At 45.2% G+C, this 19,514-nt stretch overlaps 1 protein-coding gene and 1 long non-coding RNA gene across 3 annotated transcripts in view; both read left to right on the forward strand.

The window, feature by feature from the left end:
• Positions 1-1,804: 1,804 nt before the first annotated feature.
• Positions 1,805-5,612, forward strand: LOC127697768 (uncharacterized). The gene is made up of 3 exons (XR_007980526.1): positions 1,805-3,260; positions 3,799-3,881; positions 5,416-5,612. It is a non-coding gene; the product is annotated as an uncharacterized LOC127697768 (long non-coding RNA).
• A 10,052-nt stretch (positions 5,613-15,664) lies between these two features.
• Positions 15,665-19,514, forward strand: part of Tnfrsf11a (TNF receptor superfamily member 11a) — a 61,730-nt gene continuing 57,880 nt past the window's right edge. Inside the window, exon 1 of one of the 2 annotated variants that reach the window (XM_052200790.1) lies at positions 15,665-15,803. In XM_052200790.1, the coding sequence (XP_052056750.1) occupies positions 15,726-15,803 (78 nt within the window). In that variant the 5' untranslated portion in view covers positions 15,665-15,725. The remainder of the gene's footprint in view (positions 15,804-19,514) is intronic. The other variant, XM_052200791.1, reaches the window with a different exon arrangement.

Genomic DNA, 19,514 nt, shown 5'->3' on the forward strand with positions numbered 1-19,514 from the left:
TTTCCAATGTTAATGCTGAGAGTTCTGCCCAGTTTCTACAGCTTTATGGGCAGTGAATGCATTCGAGACTACTTGCTAGTAGATCCCAGCATCCTCGTGGAGGTTCACAAGCATCTGCAACCTCGTCTCCAGAGGATCTGGCACCCTCCTCTGGCCTTGGCAGACACTGCATACACATAGTGGCATGAATTTTAAAAAGAAATATAAAAGCAAGGACATAACAGATCCTAGTATGGGGAAGGAGAAAGTTTAGTATAGATTTATGGGCAAGCATATCGAGAGGCAGATGCATCTGGCAGAGTACAGAGTGAATATGACCAGGCTGAGCTGGGCCTTGTGCAGGTGGAGGAAGAAGAGAGAGGGAAATGCTGCAGCCAAGGGGCCAAAGGTGCAGTGTTGGCTAACCAAAATGGCTAAACTACATTGGGAAGAGCAGCCCAGCCCAGCCTCCTGGGCAGAAGGGTTCAGGGTGGACAGCCACACCCTGTAACAGGTAGAGAGACTGAGGGATACTGGGAGAACCTGGAGGCCAGGTCTGCTTTGATATGTTAAATGCCCAGCCATTTGTCCTGGTGTGAAACTTAACAGAACACAGGCAAACATGCAGGCAAAGCAATATGTGGACATTTAAAATAAAAATAAAACTTTTTAAAGTGTGTGTGTGTGTGTGTGTGTGTGTGTGTGTGTGTGTGTGTGTGTGTGTGTGTACTGGAGACATATATATATATATATATGAAAAAGTAGCAGTCTCTCACAGAACCTGTTTTTCATAATTTTACTTCTCTCAGAGTTGTATTTTCTAAAAGATTTTTGAAGGTTATCTTTTGTCTTTTTTTCTTTCACCAATTATGTTCACTCCAGAAGCTTTTTTGTATTCTCTGATCCTTTTTCCTAGTGTTTAGGACTACAAAAAAAAATGTCCTTGAAGATTTTAATTAGATTTGCTTTTAATTTTCTCCTTTATTACCTGTTTTTCTTCAGTATTATTTTGTATTTGTTTGCCTTCTTCCCATCTTCGGTTTCTCGAACACCTGGTCACTCTTAACTAGGGGAGGTTGCAAGGGCAAAGGGCAGGTACGAAGATGTGAGGACATGAGCAGGATTGGGGTGTGTGATGTGAAACTCACAACAAATCAATAAAACACGTTTAAAAACCAAACTGTGAAATAAGCTAATTGGGCTCTTCTGTATTCGTTGTTGGGAGGAAATTCCTCACAGGTCTCAGGCTCTCAGAGCTCCTCCAGACAGACAACTAACTGCCTTGCTGCTAGTCTACTTCACGGAAGATTCTAACAGAGAGAGAGTCTTGGAAGATTTAATATTGCTCTCCAGGAGGAAGAAAGGATTTGTTTTCTGCTTCCTTCCAGGAAGGAAGTTCAGGAGGGCTCTGCCTATAGTTAAAGCTGACTTCCCTGTGTGTAAGGCACACCCTTCTTCGCCTTATCCCTGAGAACTGTGACTCAGGGAACCAGTTACAGTTGTTGCAAGGAATAGCAGGTTGCATCTTCTCTGTGCCATCCATAAAACCCTCTAGCTTGTCACCATTCAAATAAAATTATCCCTGACAGTGGTTCGTGATAGTAGCAGGGCGTATTCATGCAGCAAGCTCCATTGACCATGAAGCCTAAGAGAAATTTCTCATGAAATTCATGCAAACTGAGTCATTTCAACCTACCTGTGAATTCTGAAGGTTCTCAAGCAGTTAATGTGATCTGCCTCTGACTCCTGTTGGCGGTTGGTCTGGTGCTGTGTATACAAATGCTAAATTCTGAACCCCAAGATCTGGTTGCCCCCTCCCTCCCCCCCCCCCCCGCCCCGACCAAAAGGTTCTCATGTTGCTCCTTCGTTGCTCCCGAATTTAAAGCTATTGGTTAAATAAAAGTGCCTACAGCCAATTACTGGGAAAATAGAAATAGGTAGAGTTTTAGTTTCCAGGCCAGGGGTCGCAGGCAGGGATCAGGAGGAGAGAAAAAGGAGAAAGAAGGCAGGAGAACAAGAGCTTTCCATTAGACAAGATAGACCAGGGACATGTGGCCCAGTGAAATGTCCCCTGAGGACAGGCTGATGAAACAAATAACCTGGGCCAGCAAAGCTGGGGACTTAAGAGTACAGTGTATAGAAAAATGGGTTACGGGTAATTCACATAATAATTGTGCTAAAGCTGATTTTTTAAAAATCTGTCTGAATTGATTATTGGGTAAAGGCTAAATCAAATTAAGAATAGAATTAATTAATAACTTTTCTCTCTTTTTTTAATCAGATATGTTCTTTATTTACATTTCAGATGTTATCCCCTTTCCCAGTTTCCCTCACAGAAACCCCCTATCCCATCCCCCTCCCCCTGCTTCTATGAGGGTGTTCCCCTATCCACCCACCCACCCACTCCCACCTCCCTACCCAGGCATTCTTCCACACTGGGGCATTGAACCTTCCAGAACCAAGAAAGGACCAACCTCTCCTCCCATTGATGCCCAACAAGACCATCCTCTGCGACATATGTGGCTGGCACCATGGGTCCCTCCATGGTATTCCTTGGTTGATGACTGGTCCCTGGGAATTCTGAGGGTCTGGTTGGTTGATATTGTTGTTCTTCCTATGAGGTTGCAAAGCCCTTCAGCTCCTTTGGTCCTTTCTCTAACTCCTCCAATGGGGACCCCATGCTCAGTCCAGTGGTTGGCTGCAAGCATCCGCCTCTGTATTTGTCAGGCCCTGGCAGAGCCTCCCAGGATAACGTTTTAGCAACAGATTCCACTTACTCCCTACTCAGAACAAAAACCATGTCATTCATGCCTCCATCCCAGATCTCTTACTGAGCATCAATCAATGAGGAATTACTGCTTATAGTGAAGACAATGAGCCAACACTAGGGAAGGAACTTAAACCAATGTACAGAAGAGCCCACTATCAACATTACTACATAGAATAGTGACCCTTAGCCTTCCTAATGCTGTGACCCTTTAGTGCATTTCCTCATGTTCTGGTGATCCCCAACCATAAAATTATTTTATTACTACTTTATAACTGTCATGCTAGTGTTATGAATTGTAATCACAATGCAGATGTCTGTTTCTTGAGTGGCCCCTGGGACAGGATCATTCCCCACTGAAGGACTCAGGAGCCACTGGTTTTTGAGAAGCACTGACATGGAATATCCATATAGCAAGTCACAGAGTGTGTAAAAACAGTGCACACTAGCAGGAAAGCCAGAGAAGAACATGCAAGCTAACGAGCAATTTAGACGGTGACGCAAAGGAGAAAAGGTGAGAGTCCTAGAGCAGAAAGAAAAGCCAACTCTTTGACAAGAGAAGTGCGGTGAACAGGACAGATAGCGTTCCTCTATACTGAAGCTGCTGAATCCTAATACAAAGTCAGTAAGAAGTCTAGCAGTGACTTAGCAGACCACAAAGGACTTCTTTAAAAAGGTGAAAGAAAGTAATTGCCCTTAAAACTCCCTACTCAGCAAAAACTTTTAAAGTGAAGGCAAGGACTGATGCAGTGCTCAGTGGTAAACCACTCGCTAGCATGTGCAAGGGGCAGACTGCTCAGTGGACAGTTTATAACTGCGGTCCCCCTGGTTTAGGTCATTATTGACTATTAAGCTGTTTTTCACCAGTTTCTGAGAGAAGTGGGCTAAAATCATTAAGCAAAATGGAGTTAATATGACCTCTTAAGAGCTTTAGTATATTTTGAAGCTGTTAAGTGCACAACAAGCTGAGCGTTTTATTATCTAATATTTGACATCCCCCCTCTATAAGCTCCATGTTTTTTCACTGATATTCCACTGTGGCTATTCCTTAGGTCTGATGTGTTCTTGAGTTTTGGGTTGAGACAAGCTCTCATTATGGGGCCCTGGTTGACCTGGAACTCACTATGTAGACCAGGTATGTATACCTTGAATTCCCCTTTGTCTTAGGGTTTCCAGTGCTGTGAAGAGACACCATATCCTAGACAACTCTTATAGCTTACAGATTCTGTCCATTATCAAGGCAGGAAGCACAGCAGTATCCATTTAAGCATACACTGAAGGAGCTGGGAGTTCTGCATCTTGTTCTGAAGGCCAACAGGAGATTGGCTCCCACATGGTTAGGAGAAGGCTCTCAAAGCCCACCCCCACAGTGACATACTTACTGCAACAAAGCCACACCTCCTAATAGTGCCACTCCCTGGGCCAAGCATAGACAAACCACCACCACTAAGTAAGAAGTGAAATCCCACTGAATCTTTTCTATGACCACAAAGGAATTAAATAAGAAAAGTTAAAAGTTAAGGAAGAAAGAACAGTGGCTGGGCAGTTGGTTGTGCACACATTTAATCCCAGCACTGGGGAGGCAGACCTCTGAATTCAAGGGCTATACAGAAAAACCCCATCTCAAAAAAACAAAGTGGAGGAGTTAGGGGAAGGGTGGGAGGAACAATGGGAATCAGAAAAAATTTTATTAATAATAAAAAAGTTAAATACATCAAAGCTTAGAAGTTAGAGTTAACACCGTAGTATGATAAAATACACATGTAGTTTTAAATGTATCAGTTACAAAGTACTAATGGCTCAAAATCACCTGTAACCTGGAGACATTTGGGAAAGAGGCACAGTTAATGGATCAGAAAACCAAAGTACACAGAATTAACAAAGCTGGGAATTTGTAATTTGTCAGAACTAACAAAGCATAGAAAAGGGGAAGGCATAAATTTTGAATAGTAGAAGTGAAATGCTTCTATAAACATTAAAATATATGAAGTATTATAAGTGATGTCATAATGATGAATTAAAAGGTTTAAGAGGAATAGATATATTTCCATTTTTATAAAAAAAAAAAAAAAAAAAAACTCTTACTGAAACCACCACAAGGAGAAATAGAAGATCAAAGTATTATTTATCTATTTAAAACTGGGCTCTTATTTTAAAAAACACACCACAACCAAACAACCAAAAAATGCACCACTATCCAGAAGGCTTTATTGGGGAATTCTACCAGATATATGAGAAGTGAAAAGTATCATTCTTAAAATGCCCTTCAAACATCTTTTGTTCCACAGTCGAGCTCTGGATGGTTAGTTAGCTTGTGGGCTAAGCATAAACAACCCGTCAAGCAACGTGAGCCCAGCAAGTGGCAAGGTAAATCAGCTTCGCTAGGTTGAGTTCATTCAAGAGACTGTGTCGATCTCACTTTGAAAATCACCATAGTAACAAAAATATGCATGATTTTAACAGACGCTCCAATAACTGCTTAATAAAATTAAAAATCTAGGAAAAATAAAAACCTTAGCAAACAGAAGGGACTTTTCTTATTTCAATCAGGATTATTTCCAAACACCAATAGTAAACTTAATACTTAGAGGAAGAATGTGGAAATCCAGAGGGAATTAAGAGGCTAGGGTAGCTACTCAGTTAACAAAATGCTTGCTTGCCTTGTGCAGATTGAGAGCCTGAGTTTGATCCCCAGGACCCACGTGAAAATGTTGGATCTGGTGCTGTGTGCTTGTCACCCCTTTGCTACGAGATATGGTGGCTCACAACCATCTGTAATGGAATCTGATGCCCTCTTCTGGTGTGTCTGAAGACAGCTACAGTGTTCTCGTGTACATTAAATAAATAATATTTTTTAAAACATACTGAAATTTTTAAAGATTCATTTTTAATTTTATTTATAACCAGTTCTATTTCTGTATAACACCAATAAAATATCAATGTTATTTTGAATTTTGTCTCACTATATAGCCAAAGCCCCTAGTGTCCTTCTGAAGACTCACAAAATACATTTGGAAATTCAAACGACCAAGAAGAATGAAAACAATCTTAAAAAACAAAGTTTTACACAGAGAAACCCTGTCTCAAAAAACAAAACAAAACAAAAAAAAACAACAAAAGAAAAACCAACAAAACAAAGTGGAATGAATAATGATGCCATATGGTAAGATTACTTACAAAGTTGTAAAAAGAATCCAGAAATAGATCTACATGTAAGTGGACACTTCTTACTAACAGAGCCAAGTGCTCCCGAAAGGTCTTTTCTTTCGATTGCTATTATATCAGGTGATACCCAGTGGAGGGAAACGAACTTTGATAGGTTCCAGAAGCAGATTTTTAAAGGAACACAGTAAAGCTTCTAAGGGTGAATATCTTGAGTAGGTCTAAAACTTTCTAATATAACCCAATGCCTTAGTTAGGGCTTCTGTTGCTGTGAAGAGGCACTATGATCAGAGCAACCCTCATAAAACATTTCCTTGGGACTGGGTTACAAGTTCAGAGGGTTAGTTCATTACCGTCACGGCGGGAAGCGTGGAGGCAGGAAGCACAGGCAGACATGGAGCTGGAAAAATAAGAGTTGTAGGGCTGGATCGGCAGGCAGCAGGAAGAAAGAGTGGCACTGGACCTGGCTTGAGATTCTGAAACCTCAAAGCCCACCCAGAGGGACACACGTCCTCCAACAAGGCCACAACTCCTAAAAGTACCACTCTCTATGAACCTATGGGGACCATTTTTATTCAAACTACTTTATTCCATTCCCTGGCCCCACACACCTGTAGCTGTATCGTAGTGCATAATGCATTTAGGTCAACTTCAAAAGTCCCCACAGTCTATCACAGTAGCAGCACTGTTTAAAAGTCCAAAGTGCAAGTCTTGTCTGAGACTCATGTAATCTCTTAACTGTAAGCCCCTGTAAAATCATCAAAATGCAGATCACATATTTCCAACATATAATGGCACAGGATATACATTACCAAAAAGAGAGGAAAAGAGAGGAAAAGGAGCACAGTGAGAGGAAAGGGAGCACAGTGAGGAAACCCTGGACCAAAAACCAGCTGGGCAAACTCCAAACTCTGCCCCTGCATGTCTGATGCCAAAGTGCTCTTTAAACCTCCACCTACTTTCACCTTTGTTGACTGACTGCGATATACTTCTCTCTCTGGGCTGTTTCCACCGTTAGTGGCTTTCCTTGGCAAGCATCCCAGGACTCTGGCAACTCCACCATCTTGGGGCCTGTAAAGAAAGGCAGGCTTCACTTCTACAGTTTTACACAATGGCCTCTTTGCTGAGACACTCCCGACATACACCTGGCCTCAGCCTCACGGAGGGAGATTCCCCAGCCCCGTCTTATATCCTTGACTCTGATGCCAGAACCACGTGGCTAAAGGTGCCACGTGCTGCTGCTCCCCAGGACTCTTACACGGCCCTCTGATCCAATCACATCTTCACTGTCAGCCCATCTGTCCTGGAACTCTCTTCGTAGACCAGGCTGGACTCAAACTTCAGAGACCTGCCAGCCTCTGCCTTCTAAGTGCTGGCATGAAAGGTGTGCACCACCACACCCAGCCCAAGCTTTTCTTTAGTCTGTTTTCACTTTACTTCTTTTTCACAAATTGGAAGCTTAGCTGTGCGGTGTCTGTCTCTGAGGTCACCATTTCCTTTATTCCACTGAGCATCAGGCTTTTTTTTTTCTCTCACCCGTTTACACTTCCTGGTGCCCCTCCCCTTTTTTTCAAACTGTGCACCTTGTATTTTTCACTCCTCATCTTGCTCCTTTTCATTATAGATATGTATAAGTGTGACGACTCATAGCCAAGCAATGCAGTCAGTACTAGGCTGTTGGAAAAATCTCTGCAAAAGTTGTTAATCCCAAACTCCCTAATTTAGCTGCACTGGGGCAGTTGTTTGTTTTTTTTTTGTTTTGTTTTGTTTTGTTTTTTTTGGTTTTTTTTTTTTGGTTTTTTGTTTGTTTGTTTGTTTGTTTTTTGGACAAGGGTACAAAGCAGCCACATTCTTCACCAAAATATTACAAGAACAATCTCTAGGCCATATACTAATATCCTTCTCCTCTGAAACCTCTTATGCTCAAGTCACTCTCTGCACCACACCTCTGTCTTAAATGTCCCTGCTAGTATGGCCCATTAAGCCCTGCTTAAAGTGTCCAATCCCTTTTCTAGTCCAAAGTTCTAAAGTGTTCCATATTCTTCCAGGTAGAAGTATGGCCAGGCTTATCATAGCAATACCCCACTCTTAGGACCAACTTCTGTCTTAGGGTCCTATTGCTGTGAAGAGGCACCATGACCATAGCAACTCTTATACAGGAAAACATGTAGTTGGGGCTGGCTTACAGGTTCAGAGGTTTAGTCCATTCTCTTCGCGGTACGAAGCACAGAGGCATGCAGGCAGATGTGGCGCTGGGGGAATAGCTGGGAGTTCTACATCTGCATTGGCAGACAACAGAAAGAGTGACACTTGGTGTGGCTTGAGTATCTGAGACATCGAAACCCACCTCCAGAGATGCACTTCCTCCAATGAGGCCACACCTACTCCAGAAAGGCCACACCTTCTAATAGTGCCAACACCTATGGGTCTATAAGGACCATTTTCATCCAAACCACCACACCCCAAAAAAAAAAAAAAAAAAAAAACTGATTACAAAGGAAGTAGTTTTGGAAAATTGGATAAGTTGGAAAAGTTATTCTCAACACTACTGAAAGATTGAAAAGAAAATCCACAGAATGTGACAATGTATTTTGCTACCTATAAAGAAGCAAGGATTTGTGTCCAACTGTACATGAAGAAGTCTCATAAATCTATAATGAAGACCAGATACCAAAGAAAGAGGCATGTTGAATCTTGAACCAACAGCTAACACAAGAGAATATCCAGATGACCCCAAGATTAACAAAAGATCAACACATCATTAATACAATAAATCCCCAAATGATAAAACAATGAACACCTATAAAAGAGCCAAAATGTAGAAGTCTGGTGGTCCCAGGTGTCGCCAGACAGCAGCTGCTTGTGCAGCACCTCACACATGTCTGCTAGAAATGACACAGAGCAGTTTGGTGAACTAGCAGTACCTATTAGAACTGAACTTAAAGCTCCTGACAACCTGCCTCTTACTCCTATGTAAACATCAACTCCAAAGTCCATTAGTTCAAATGATATGGTTTTCATGTCTGTAGACATCACTTACTGTCAACCTGATATTTGATGTCTTTCTATGAAAACGTAAAGCCTCTTCTCCAGAATGAAAACAAAGAGAGCATGAACAGGAGCGATAGTCTACTTCATGATTTTCATGCTGGCTATGTGCAGATTTTATTTTCTGATAACCTATTAAACTATTGATATTACGTTAGGTGGCAATAAAAGTGTTATTAATAGTCATCCTGGGGCAGGCATGATGATTCATTGGGTGAGGGTAATTGCCACCAGGCAGGCCTGATGACCTCAGTTCAATTCCCAATGAATCTGACCTTTACATGCATGTTGTTGTATGTACAGGAACACACAAAGACACGTAGGAGTGAGGGGGAGAGAGAGATGGAGAAAGGCACAGAGGGGGACAGAAGGAAAACAATGAATGATGTAGAACAGTCACCCACAGGGCTCAGGGGATGGCTTATTGAGTAAGATCACTTGCAGCCCAAGAATGAGGACCTGTCTTCAATCCTCAGCACCTGGGGGGAAGCAGGGCGTGGTCACCGACCTATAACCTGGCTATGGGGTGAGGGGGCGGATGATTGTTGGAGCTTGCTGTGATCCTGGCTACAGGTTCAATGAGAGACCGTGTCTCAAGCGAATGAGGGGCAGTGTGGTAGACAGGCCCTCTAGTACTCTAGGCTCAGTGGGCACATTTGGACATGTGTGTGCATATACCACACATATATACCAGACATAGGCACATCAGTCTAAATAGGAACTTATTGAAGCCAATCTAATCTCCAGCCACCTCCAAATAGGGTATAAAATCACAAACATTGTTGAGGGGGAAGAGGGCACACAAATTATACCCATCTTCTACTGAAAGGCATTAACTTTATCACAAATATTCAAAAGCATGAAAAGATGACAAGTTTTACTCACAAACTTGAGTACACATTTCTTTTGAACACCATATCTGTCCCTCCCCACTGCTCACAAGTTCTTAATATGATGCGATGTCACCATGAGAAGTTATTACATCTTGATTTTTCGTGACAACACTGATAAATTAATTGATTATGCTTTAGCAGTTTACTTTGCAGTTTACTTTGCTTAAATAGCAAAATCTTACAGGGCAAGTAGTAACCTCATATGCATTTTCTTTAGCTCTCTGCCTGTTAATTGCAGCTGTTTTTAATGTTACCATGGTTAAAAAAAAAAAAAAAGCGTAACAGACGAGCCCCCAGGCTCCATGCACTGCTTGGGTCTGGATGTCTGCATCAGTCTGAATCAGTTGCTGGGTGGAGCCTCTCTGAGGACAGCCATGCTAGGCTCCTGTCTGCCAGCATAACAGAGCATCAGTAACAGTGGCAGGGGTTGGTGCTTGCCCATGGGCTGGGCTCAAGCTGGGTCAGTTATTGCTTGGCCAGTCCCTCAGCCTTTGCTCCATCCCCTGTCCCTGCATTTCTTGTAGACGGGATAAATTTTGGATTGAAAATGTTGTGGGTGGGTTAGTGTCCCTTTCGCTCCACTGGGGTTCCTACCTGGCCACAGGAGGTGGCCTCTGCAGGTTCCAGAGTCACAGCATTCATTGATTCTTTGGAACCTCCCTGATGCCAGGTCTCTGTCACTTCCTAGAACTACCCCCACCCCCGTGTCCCTTCCCCGGACACCCCATCCCCGGACGCCCCATCCCCCAGACGCCCCACCCCCAGAAGATGAAGATTTTCATTCATTCTCAAGGCCATCGGGCCATCTCTCCTGTTCTTCCTCATACTTGATCCTGAAACTCCGCCCCACTCACCTCCTCCTCCCCTCTTCCGCCCATTCCCTCCCTCCATCTGCCTCTTAAAACCATTTTCTCTCTTCTAAGTGAGATTCGAGCTTCCTCACTCGGGCCTCTCGTCTTGTTTAGCTTCTTTGGGTCTGTGGCGTGTAACACGGTACCTGTATCCTAAGGCTAATATCCACTCATGAGTGAGTACATACCATGCATGTCGTTTGGGGTCTGGGTTATCTCACTAAGGTTGGCATTCTCAAGTTCCATCCATTTGCCTGCAAAATTCATGAAGTCTTGGTTTTGTTTTGTTTTGTTTGTTTTTTGGATTTGGTTTTTTCAAGACAGGGTTTCTCTGTGTAGCCCTGGCTGTCCTGGAACTCACTCTGTAGACCAGGCTGGCCTCAAACTCAGAAATCTACCTGCCTCTGCCTCCCAGAGTATTGGGATTACAGGTGTGCGCCACCACTGCCTGGCGAAGTCTTGGTTTTTAATAGCTGAGTAGTATTCCATTGTGTCGATGCACCACATGTTCTTTATCCATTCTTTAGTTGAGAGACATCTAGGTTGTTTCTGGTTTCTGGCTATTACAAATAAAGCTCCTAGGGTCCCTAAGGGGATAGGAACTCCACAGGAAGACCAACAGAGTTAACTAACCTGGATCCTTGGGGCTCTCAGAGAATGAGCCACCAACCAAAGAATATGCACAGACCGGACCGAGGCCTCCCCGCACACATGTAGCAGATGTGCAGCTTGGTCTTCAGGTGGGTCCTGAACAATTGGAACAGGGGCTACCCCAAAAGCTGTGGCCTGTCTGTGGGCTATGCTCTAGCTGGGCTGCCTTGTCTGGCCTCAGTGGGAGAGCATGCATCTAGCCCTGTAGAGACTTGATGTGCCAGGGTTGGGGGATCCTCAGAAGGGCCTCACTGACTCAGAAGAGGAGAGGGGACGTGGTGGAAGGATTGAGGGAGGGATAACTGGGAGGTGGGCAGTGATTGGGATGCAAAGTGAATAAGTGTAAAAAAAAAATACATTTCATAAACCAATTACTGCTACTGCCCCGATATTTACAACAATTCATTCAAAGAGTGGTTCCCATTTTCTAGAGATTAAATGAAGAGCTGCTCAAATGTAATTTTATTGCTGCAAGCTAAAGATGATATGTGAATTCTTACCTTTCTGGTTCTGGAGCCTTCCCAGGTGCTGTACACACTGTCCTTACAAACCCGGGCTTTGCTGCCTGCACCACTGCCCAGTGTTGTTCTCCTCATTCCCAACGAGGAAATCCTCGGTTGACTGGGGCATATTACATTTTTTAAAATGGAAATATTTAGCTTCAATATAAAGAAATGTTTGATTAAAATATATTATACATGGTTTCTATATCACCAAAATTTAATTATTTGTATACTTATAAACTTAAGTCTTAAACTTTTCACTTATGTGTATAGATGTGGGAAGGGTTTTAATTGCAGGTGCCCATGGAAACCAGAAAAGGTCTGACGTGGATCCCCTGGAGCTGGAGTTATAGATCGTTATGAGCTGCCGGACCTACGTGCTGGGAACTCGACTCTGAGTCCTCTGAGAGAGCGAGCAGTGTTCTTAATCTCGGAGTCATCTCTCCAGGCCAACTTGGTTTTTTAAATCTGGTGTAGCATTTAAGTAGTTTCTGGAAGTAATAAGCTACTGCCCTTGCTATAATTTTGTGTATTATTCAGAGTATTTAGAAAAGTATTAGAAATAATTAGGTCCATGCTTCTCATAACAACACTATGTGCAAGAAAGATGTGCCAGGCTTGGTAGCTCACACCTTAGTCCCAGCCCTCAGAAGTTAGAGTCAGAAACATCTCTGAGTTTGAGGCCAATCTGACCTTCACCGTGCGTTCTATCCAAGCCAGAGCTACACAGTGAGACCCTGCCTCAAAAAGGAGGAGGGAAAGATGAGTGTCTGTAGCGATTTTAGTGGAGCTTATTAACAAATGGTATTCTACATTAATGTCTATAAAACATTTGAGGGGCAATTTTGTAAAGACCCAAATGAGTTCTTTTAAAGCAATTTAATTGTTAAAACCATTTTAGAAGATATAATGTATTAATGTGGGCTCTCTGCTTTTCAAACACCTTTCCAAAAACAGCGCACTCACCTCAGGGGCTTTCCAAGCAGAAGTTTTAAGTCTCTTAATCTTATTTGAAAACAGAAGAGGGCAAGGCTGGAGATGTGCCAGGAGTGAGCCTTGGTATTTCTGAAGTGGCACAGTGAAAAGTACCTTCTCTCACAAGGCAGTTCCTTTTCGCAGAATCAATCTCTTCCAGCCCTCAACCACTGCTTTCCAGAAAGCCCATCTCCGCCTCCAAGATAGCACAGGCTAGACAACTCAATAGAACTTTACCCATCCTTGTGGCCGCCCCTATACGCTCTTAGTGTTGTAACATCTACTAACCAAGTCTATATTACTGTCGTTTCAAAGTGCAAAAGCAGCCGTGTGTGGTGGCTCACGTCTTCAGCCCCAGAATCTGGTTATCACTGGCAGGAGTGTGTTGACAGCCACTGTTGACCACAGATTAGACCTTGTCTAAGTGGGGCCAGGGGGAAGCAAGCATGGCGGCACATACATTTTCTTTTCTTAAAAGTAAAGTAGGATAGAGGGAGAGGAGGTGTGAGAGATCACCGAGGGAGGGAGCATTTCCTGTCTTCTCACATTCCTGTCTTCACATTGGACATTGGACCTGCTCTGAAGGAGCATCAGAGCCCTCAGCACCCTGGACGAGCACCAGAGCCCTCGTGCTCTGGAGGAGCCCCAAAGCCCCAGCTCCTCAGTCTCAAACAGAACGGAGCCTCGCCTCCCAGGACACCTCAGAAATGGGTTAATAGTGGAAAAGAAAGGAGAAGAAAGGGTTGAGGTGAAATTGAGCTTAAGGAAAGTTGCTTCTCTCATTTGCAATGTGAACATCTTTTCAACAAACATGTAAGGTTTTTAAATATTACAAACCAGGTAAGACATAGTATTGACCAACCTTACTCTATTGAAATCCACATCTTTTTCTTTGTGTGATTTTTTTTATCACAAAGCTGAAATAAACAGTTTTGTGCACTTACCTGTGTGTGTTGGTATGTTAAATTCTTAGACGTGGTCCTACTCCTCCAAATGATTTTTAACTTTTTTAACGCAACACACACAGATTAGTTGCCAGAAAACATAAAAGTAACTGGGTAGTAAACCAACCAGGCTGCGCAGTGGAGAAGTTAGAAGTCAAGCAAGTATTTTGAGGAGATAGAAGGATCCCTGGGGCTCTCTGGCCAGTCAGTCTAGCAGAACTGGTGAGGTCTAGGATTGGTGAAAGGTCCCAAATTAAGATGGAGAAATAGGGCTGGAGAGATGGCTCAGCGGTTAGAGCACTGACTGTTCTTCTGAAGATCCTGAGTTCAAATCCCAGCAACCACATGGTGGCTCACAACCATTTGACGCCCTCTTCTAGAGTGTCTGAAGACAGCGACAGTGTACTTACATATAATAATAAATAAAGCCTCTGGGGAAAAAAAGATGGAGACGTAATTAAGGAAGATACTTAGCACTGACCTTAGGTCTCCAACATGCACACACACACACACACACACACACACACACACGTACACACACACAGGTAAACAAGGACATGTATGAAACAGGCTAATGATGGGGGAAAAAATGGAATCTTTAAAAGTAACCCAAAGGATTGTTTTCCAGGAAAGGAAAAAGATTGTTTTCCTAATTTTCTGTTTTAAAAATGATATCATTTTAAATCAAATCATTTTACTGTGGTATTATTTAACATAAAAATGTATTGTTATGCATAAAATAAAGGACTGTTTTCAAAACTATTTTAAGGCAACACAAATGAAGCCAATAATAAAAATGGAACACACAGAAAAAATGAGAAAGGTAGTCTATGACGATCACTAAGTGCGCATGCTCCAATAGGAAGGCAGGAGCGGTCCAGATTGTATGCTGCCACTTTAAACAGGCTTGCTTACATGTGGAAGAACCGGATATACTACTTACATAGCATTCATAAGAACGGTGACATGGCTACACATACATGTAAAGGAGACCAGAATGTGAAATTTTATGTTGGATCAAGAAGGGCATGTTGTAATGATAAAAGGTCAATTTACCAAGAAGACATAATTCTAAGTTGCTATGTCTCTAGAGAGTTCCAAAGATGAGAAAAACTGACAGAATTGAAAGGGATAATAGACAAATCCAGTCTTCCTTGTTAGAAAACTCCACAGTTTCTCAGAAGTAGACGGAAAATCATTAACATGGAGGTCAGCAAGCTGGCAGGGACGGTTCGGGCACTCAAGGATTGAAGACTGTGTTTCTGTTGACTGGAGACAAGGCTCTTCCTCTTACTGTTACTACACAAAGGCAAGGCTGAATGTACCATTGTGTAACCAATACTGACATGAAATTTGGAAAAAGACAAACCCAGAAGACACTAATACAACAGGATTGCTCATTCCTGACTTTAAATGAGTTCTGTTTTAGAAGAGGTGACCTAAGGGTTCAGGTGAAGGGCTTCGTCAAGCATGGTGTCTACCTGGAAAGTTTGCTGTGAGTGTGACAGAGGGGTGAAGGGCAGAGACAGGTGCTCGGAGAAGAGCCAAGAGGAAGCGGTTGTTGGAGGCGGCCAGAATGAGGGGGAGCATCGGGCTGGGTAAAGGACGTTTAGAGGAACCGTGGACACTAATATATTGTGTAGATTCTTTAGCTACAGTCAAGGAACCCCCAATAGGGGTGCACCTTCTGCAGGCAGGGTCCTCTGAAGGTGAAGGACAAACTTGGCAGGGCTGCCTAGCTCCTGGCCGGCAGGTGCTGCACCCTGAGAACTCAGCCATCTCTGCCCGGCGTCACTGCGGCCCGCGCTCGGACACCCCCTGGCGGAGCCGGTCGGCAGCGCGGGGGCAGGTGCCGGGCGGAGCCAGGCGCCCGGGGCGGGACGAGGCGGGCGGAGGGCGGTGGCGAACGCGGGTCCACAGAGGCCGAGCGCCCAGCCCGCCCGCACCGCGCCATGGCCCCGCGCGCCCGGCGGCGCCGCCAGCTGCCCGCGCCGCTGCGGGCGCTCTGCGTGCTGCTCGTCACACTGCAGGTAAGAACCCGCACCGCCGTCGCCTGCCGTCCTCCAGGGTCGAGGTCCCCTAGCACTAGCTGGAACTCGGGGGATCCGGGAATGGAGACCCCAGCTGGTGCGTGGAGCTAAGGGACGGCGGCTGGAAGGCTGAGGTTTGCAGAACCCGGACCCCGGCACACGGAATCTGAGAGCACGGAGCTCGGGTGTGACCTTGGTTCTCCGGGTGCACCCAGTAGGCTCTTCCCATCTGTGGCTAAGGCGGACCTCTGCGACGCTCAGGGAGAGTGTCTGTACAGACCGTGTTACTGATCCCTTCCTAAAACCTGCCACCCTGGGGGTGTGCTTCCATTCCGCGTGGGTCCCTCGGAGTGCAGGGTCCCTGACTTGGTCTTCACGCCTTTCCCTGTTTTCGTTTTCTCTCCATCTCCCCCGCTGCGAAGGTGGAGAAGCGTAGGAGGGAGGTACTGGACGTGCAGAGAGTTGCAAGTTTCTTGGGCTAAGCCGACAAGCTTTCCTGTGCGTGTTCCTTTTTCCTCCCTCCTCCCCACACACACCTCGTGGACGGGAAGGAATTGCTTGTGCTTAGAACCCTTTGACCATGTTAGGATGAAATATGTCTTTGCAATGGCAGAAACTAGGGTAGCGATGCGCCTCGAGCTATTATTGATGCCAAAAACAGGCCTTGCAATTCTTGCCTCCTCCTGGGATGGGCCTGGGCCCAGCGGTGATGGACATAATGCACAGTGCTTAGGGACCAGGGCCTTTCTGCTTGATCTTCGGGCACCATCAGCAGCCTAGAGGAGGACGCAAGGGTCAGCGTGGAGAATCCCCTTCCTGCAGCCAAATGTCCATGCAGGAAGCACTATCAGATCCCTGAACCCCGTACCAGGGTCCGTCCTCTGCTCTACTAGGGGTCCCTAGTCCTTGAGTTGTTGGTCTGATGGCAACTGAGGGGTTCACTGGGGCTCCCGGGAGTGATTTCTTTACCACCGTTGTTCGGTGTGGCAGCCGCCCCAACCACGAAGCCAAATGTTCACGTCTGTCCGGGAGGAGTGAGCTGGGCAGTGTAGGCAAGCGTGCTAACATCATGTGCGCCTTGGGGGTTCCTCTGAGGGAAGAAAGCATGTCAGTGAGGTTTCTTGGCTCAGCAGTTTTAGATTCCCCTGCTCCTGATAGAAACAGTCTGAGGCTTCTGTGAATGTCACTGCCCCGGAGGAGACCTAGCTGTGTTTGGGGTAAAGCGAGAAGAGAAAGGCATCTTAGCTGAGATCAGGACAGAAATAGTGCAAATGTGCTCAAGATAGGGCCTGAACAGTCAAAAGACTCATTCTACTTCATTCCCAGCAGAATGGGTCTCTTAGCGCGGCCGGGGAGGACAAGGCGCAAGGACCCAGTGGAACCGATCGTTTGAAGCACTTCAGATGGTGCCTGCTTGATGAAGTGTTCAGCAGGTGGCACAGGGAACTGCCTTTTTTTTTTTTTTTAACTAAAAAACTGGGTCTCTAGCCTGGAAAAACCTGCCTGACTGCACAGCAAAAGGGAAAAAGTGTCCACGCATTTGACTGTAATGACAGACTCACATAGCGTTTGGAACGAGTTAGCAACTCTCCTACTGCATATGAACGTCTGCGTGCATGTGTGTGCTGGGTGTGTTGCTGCGTATGAACTTCTGTGTGCATGTGTGCCCTGGGTGTGTTACTGTGTATGAACGTCTTTGTGCATGTGTATGCTAGGTGTGTTGCTGCATATGAACTTCTGTGTGCATGTGTGTGCTGGTTGTGTTACTGCATATGAACTTCTGTGTGCATGTGTGCACTGGGTGTGTTACTGCATATGAACTTCTGTGTGCATGTGTGTCCTGGGTGTGTTACTGCTTATGAACGACTGTGTGCATGTGTGTGCTGGGTGTGTTCTTGGCTGTGCTGGGTGTGGCACTGGGAATTGGGCCGAGACGCCCAGCATCTCACCTCTGAGCTGCATCCCCAACCCCTCATTTGCTTTTCTCATCTCAGGACAAGTGGGCATGCCCTGTGGGGCTTGTTACGCTGTCTTGATTAGGGAACAGTAACACAAAACAGTTGCTGCGTGTTCAGCAAAGTCACAGACTTTAAGTGGTATCTTTGGTCAGCCGTGGATTGAGTTGTGTGCAGAACTCGTGGGCACAGTGAACTGACTGTGTGTGGCTTAAGTTGGTCTCTCAGATCATCCTGCCTTTACCTTCTAGTTCCCTTCTGCTTTTCTTTGAGACATTTTAATTATATACATTCTTTATTTGTAACAAGAAATACTATATGTATGCCGTTGTGAGGTGTGGGCGAGAGAGCAGACTCGCAGCAGTTGTCGCCTGTGGGGTGTCACCTTGGAGGTGGAACGACGCTTTCACGGCGATCACATCAGATATTCTGCATATCAGATATTTAAATTACAATGTATGACATTGGCAAAATTACAGTTATGAAGTAGCAATGAAAATAATTGTATGGCTGAGGAAGGTCACCCGAAGATGAGGAACTAACAACATTAAAGGGCTGAGCCGTGAGGAAGGGCGGGAAGCACTGGGTCAGAGGCTACCTCAGCTGGAAGCCGGCTCTGTCCTTCAGCCTTGTGGGACTCAGCCAGCTCCGCGGTAGGAGTGTTTGCCGGAGAAGCTAGTTCACCACGCAGTGTGTTCGTTGTCCCCAGTAAGCTTCCTGGGAATATGTGCTACTAAAAGGCAAACTATTCAGAGGACACGGCAACAGTGGAGATCCACGCTGAGCACTGGTAACATGGATTTGAACCATACGCAGCCGTCTGCATCCACCACTTCCGCTTAGCTGACCAACCCTGAGCGCTCGGGAGCCTCGCTTGCCTCCAGCCTCGCCAGTGCGAGTCCACGCTCTTTTACCTCTGTCTTCCCGCGTTGGCAACTGAAACTGTTTTCAGAGCTGAAGAAAATAGCCTTTTAAAAAGTTTTAAGCCTTGCGTTACTAGTTGGGCTGTTTATTCCGTTGCACTGTTGTTCCAGAGATAACTATGCATAAGCCCCAGGCTGTCCCAGGCCTTAGGGCTGATTCCCTCGAAGACCATTTACAGGGTGGAAAACATGCCTGCCCTTGAGAAAAACGGCAAATGCATAACTGGCTCTGCCCAGGTTATAGTCTGAAGACGAAGACAGCAGGAGGAACTGTAATGGTCATAAAGAAGCGTGTAATAAGGAAAGCACATTGAAGGAGGAGGGGGGACAGGCGGGGGGAGGAAGGAGGAGGGGAAGGAGGAGGGAGAAGACGTACTTTGGGAGGAAGAGTTTTCTCAAGCAGTCTTTGAAGGATGGGGAAGTCGAGCTTCAGAGAAGACGTGATCCAAGAGGTGGGTCAGGAAGAAAGCTTTCTAGGTCAAGGGGATGGCTCGTGTGGTTTAGACATGAAGGGATCTTGCCAATGAGAAACCACCAGTGTTTACGACCTTACAGATTAGCACAAGGCCCTGAATTCAGGAAACACAGCAAACAGACAGGCATTAAACCTTTACAGTTTTGAGATAACAACGCAGACACAGCCCTTACTGAGGGGGTTAGGCAGACTATCAACAAAGTGGCTGTGGGAAAGCCTGTAGGGACCCTTCCAAGGAAATCCCCAAGGGTGTGGCCGCATCTGCACGTTGTGCCACACCGCCTCGTTTAGAGGGAGACCTGGGTATGGATTAGCTTTTTGTCTGAGAACATGGACACACAGTTATGAGCTTTCAGAC

The sequence above is a fragment of the Apodemus sylvaticus genome, chromosome 12 (assembly GCF_947179515.1).
Source record: "Apodemus sylvaticus chromosome 12, mApoSyl1.1, whole genome shotgun sequence".
Lineage (NCBI taxonomy): Eukaryota > Metazoa > Chordata > Mammalia > Rodentia > Muridae > Apodemus > Apodemus sylvaticus.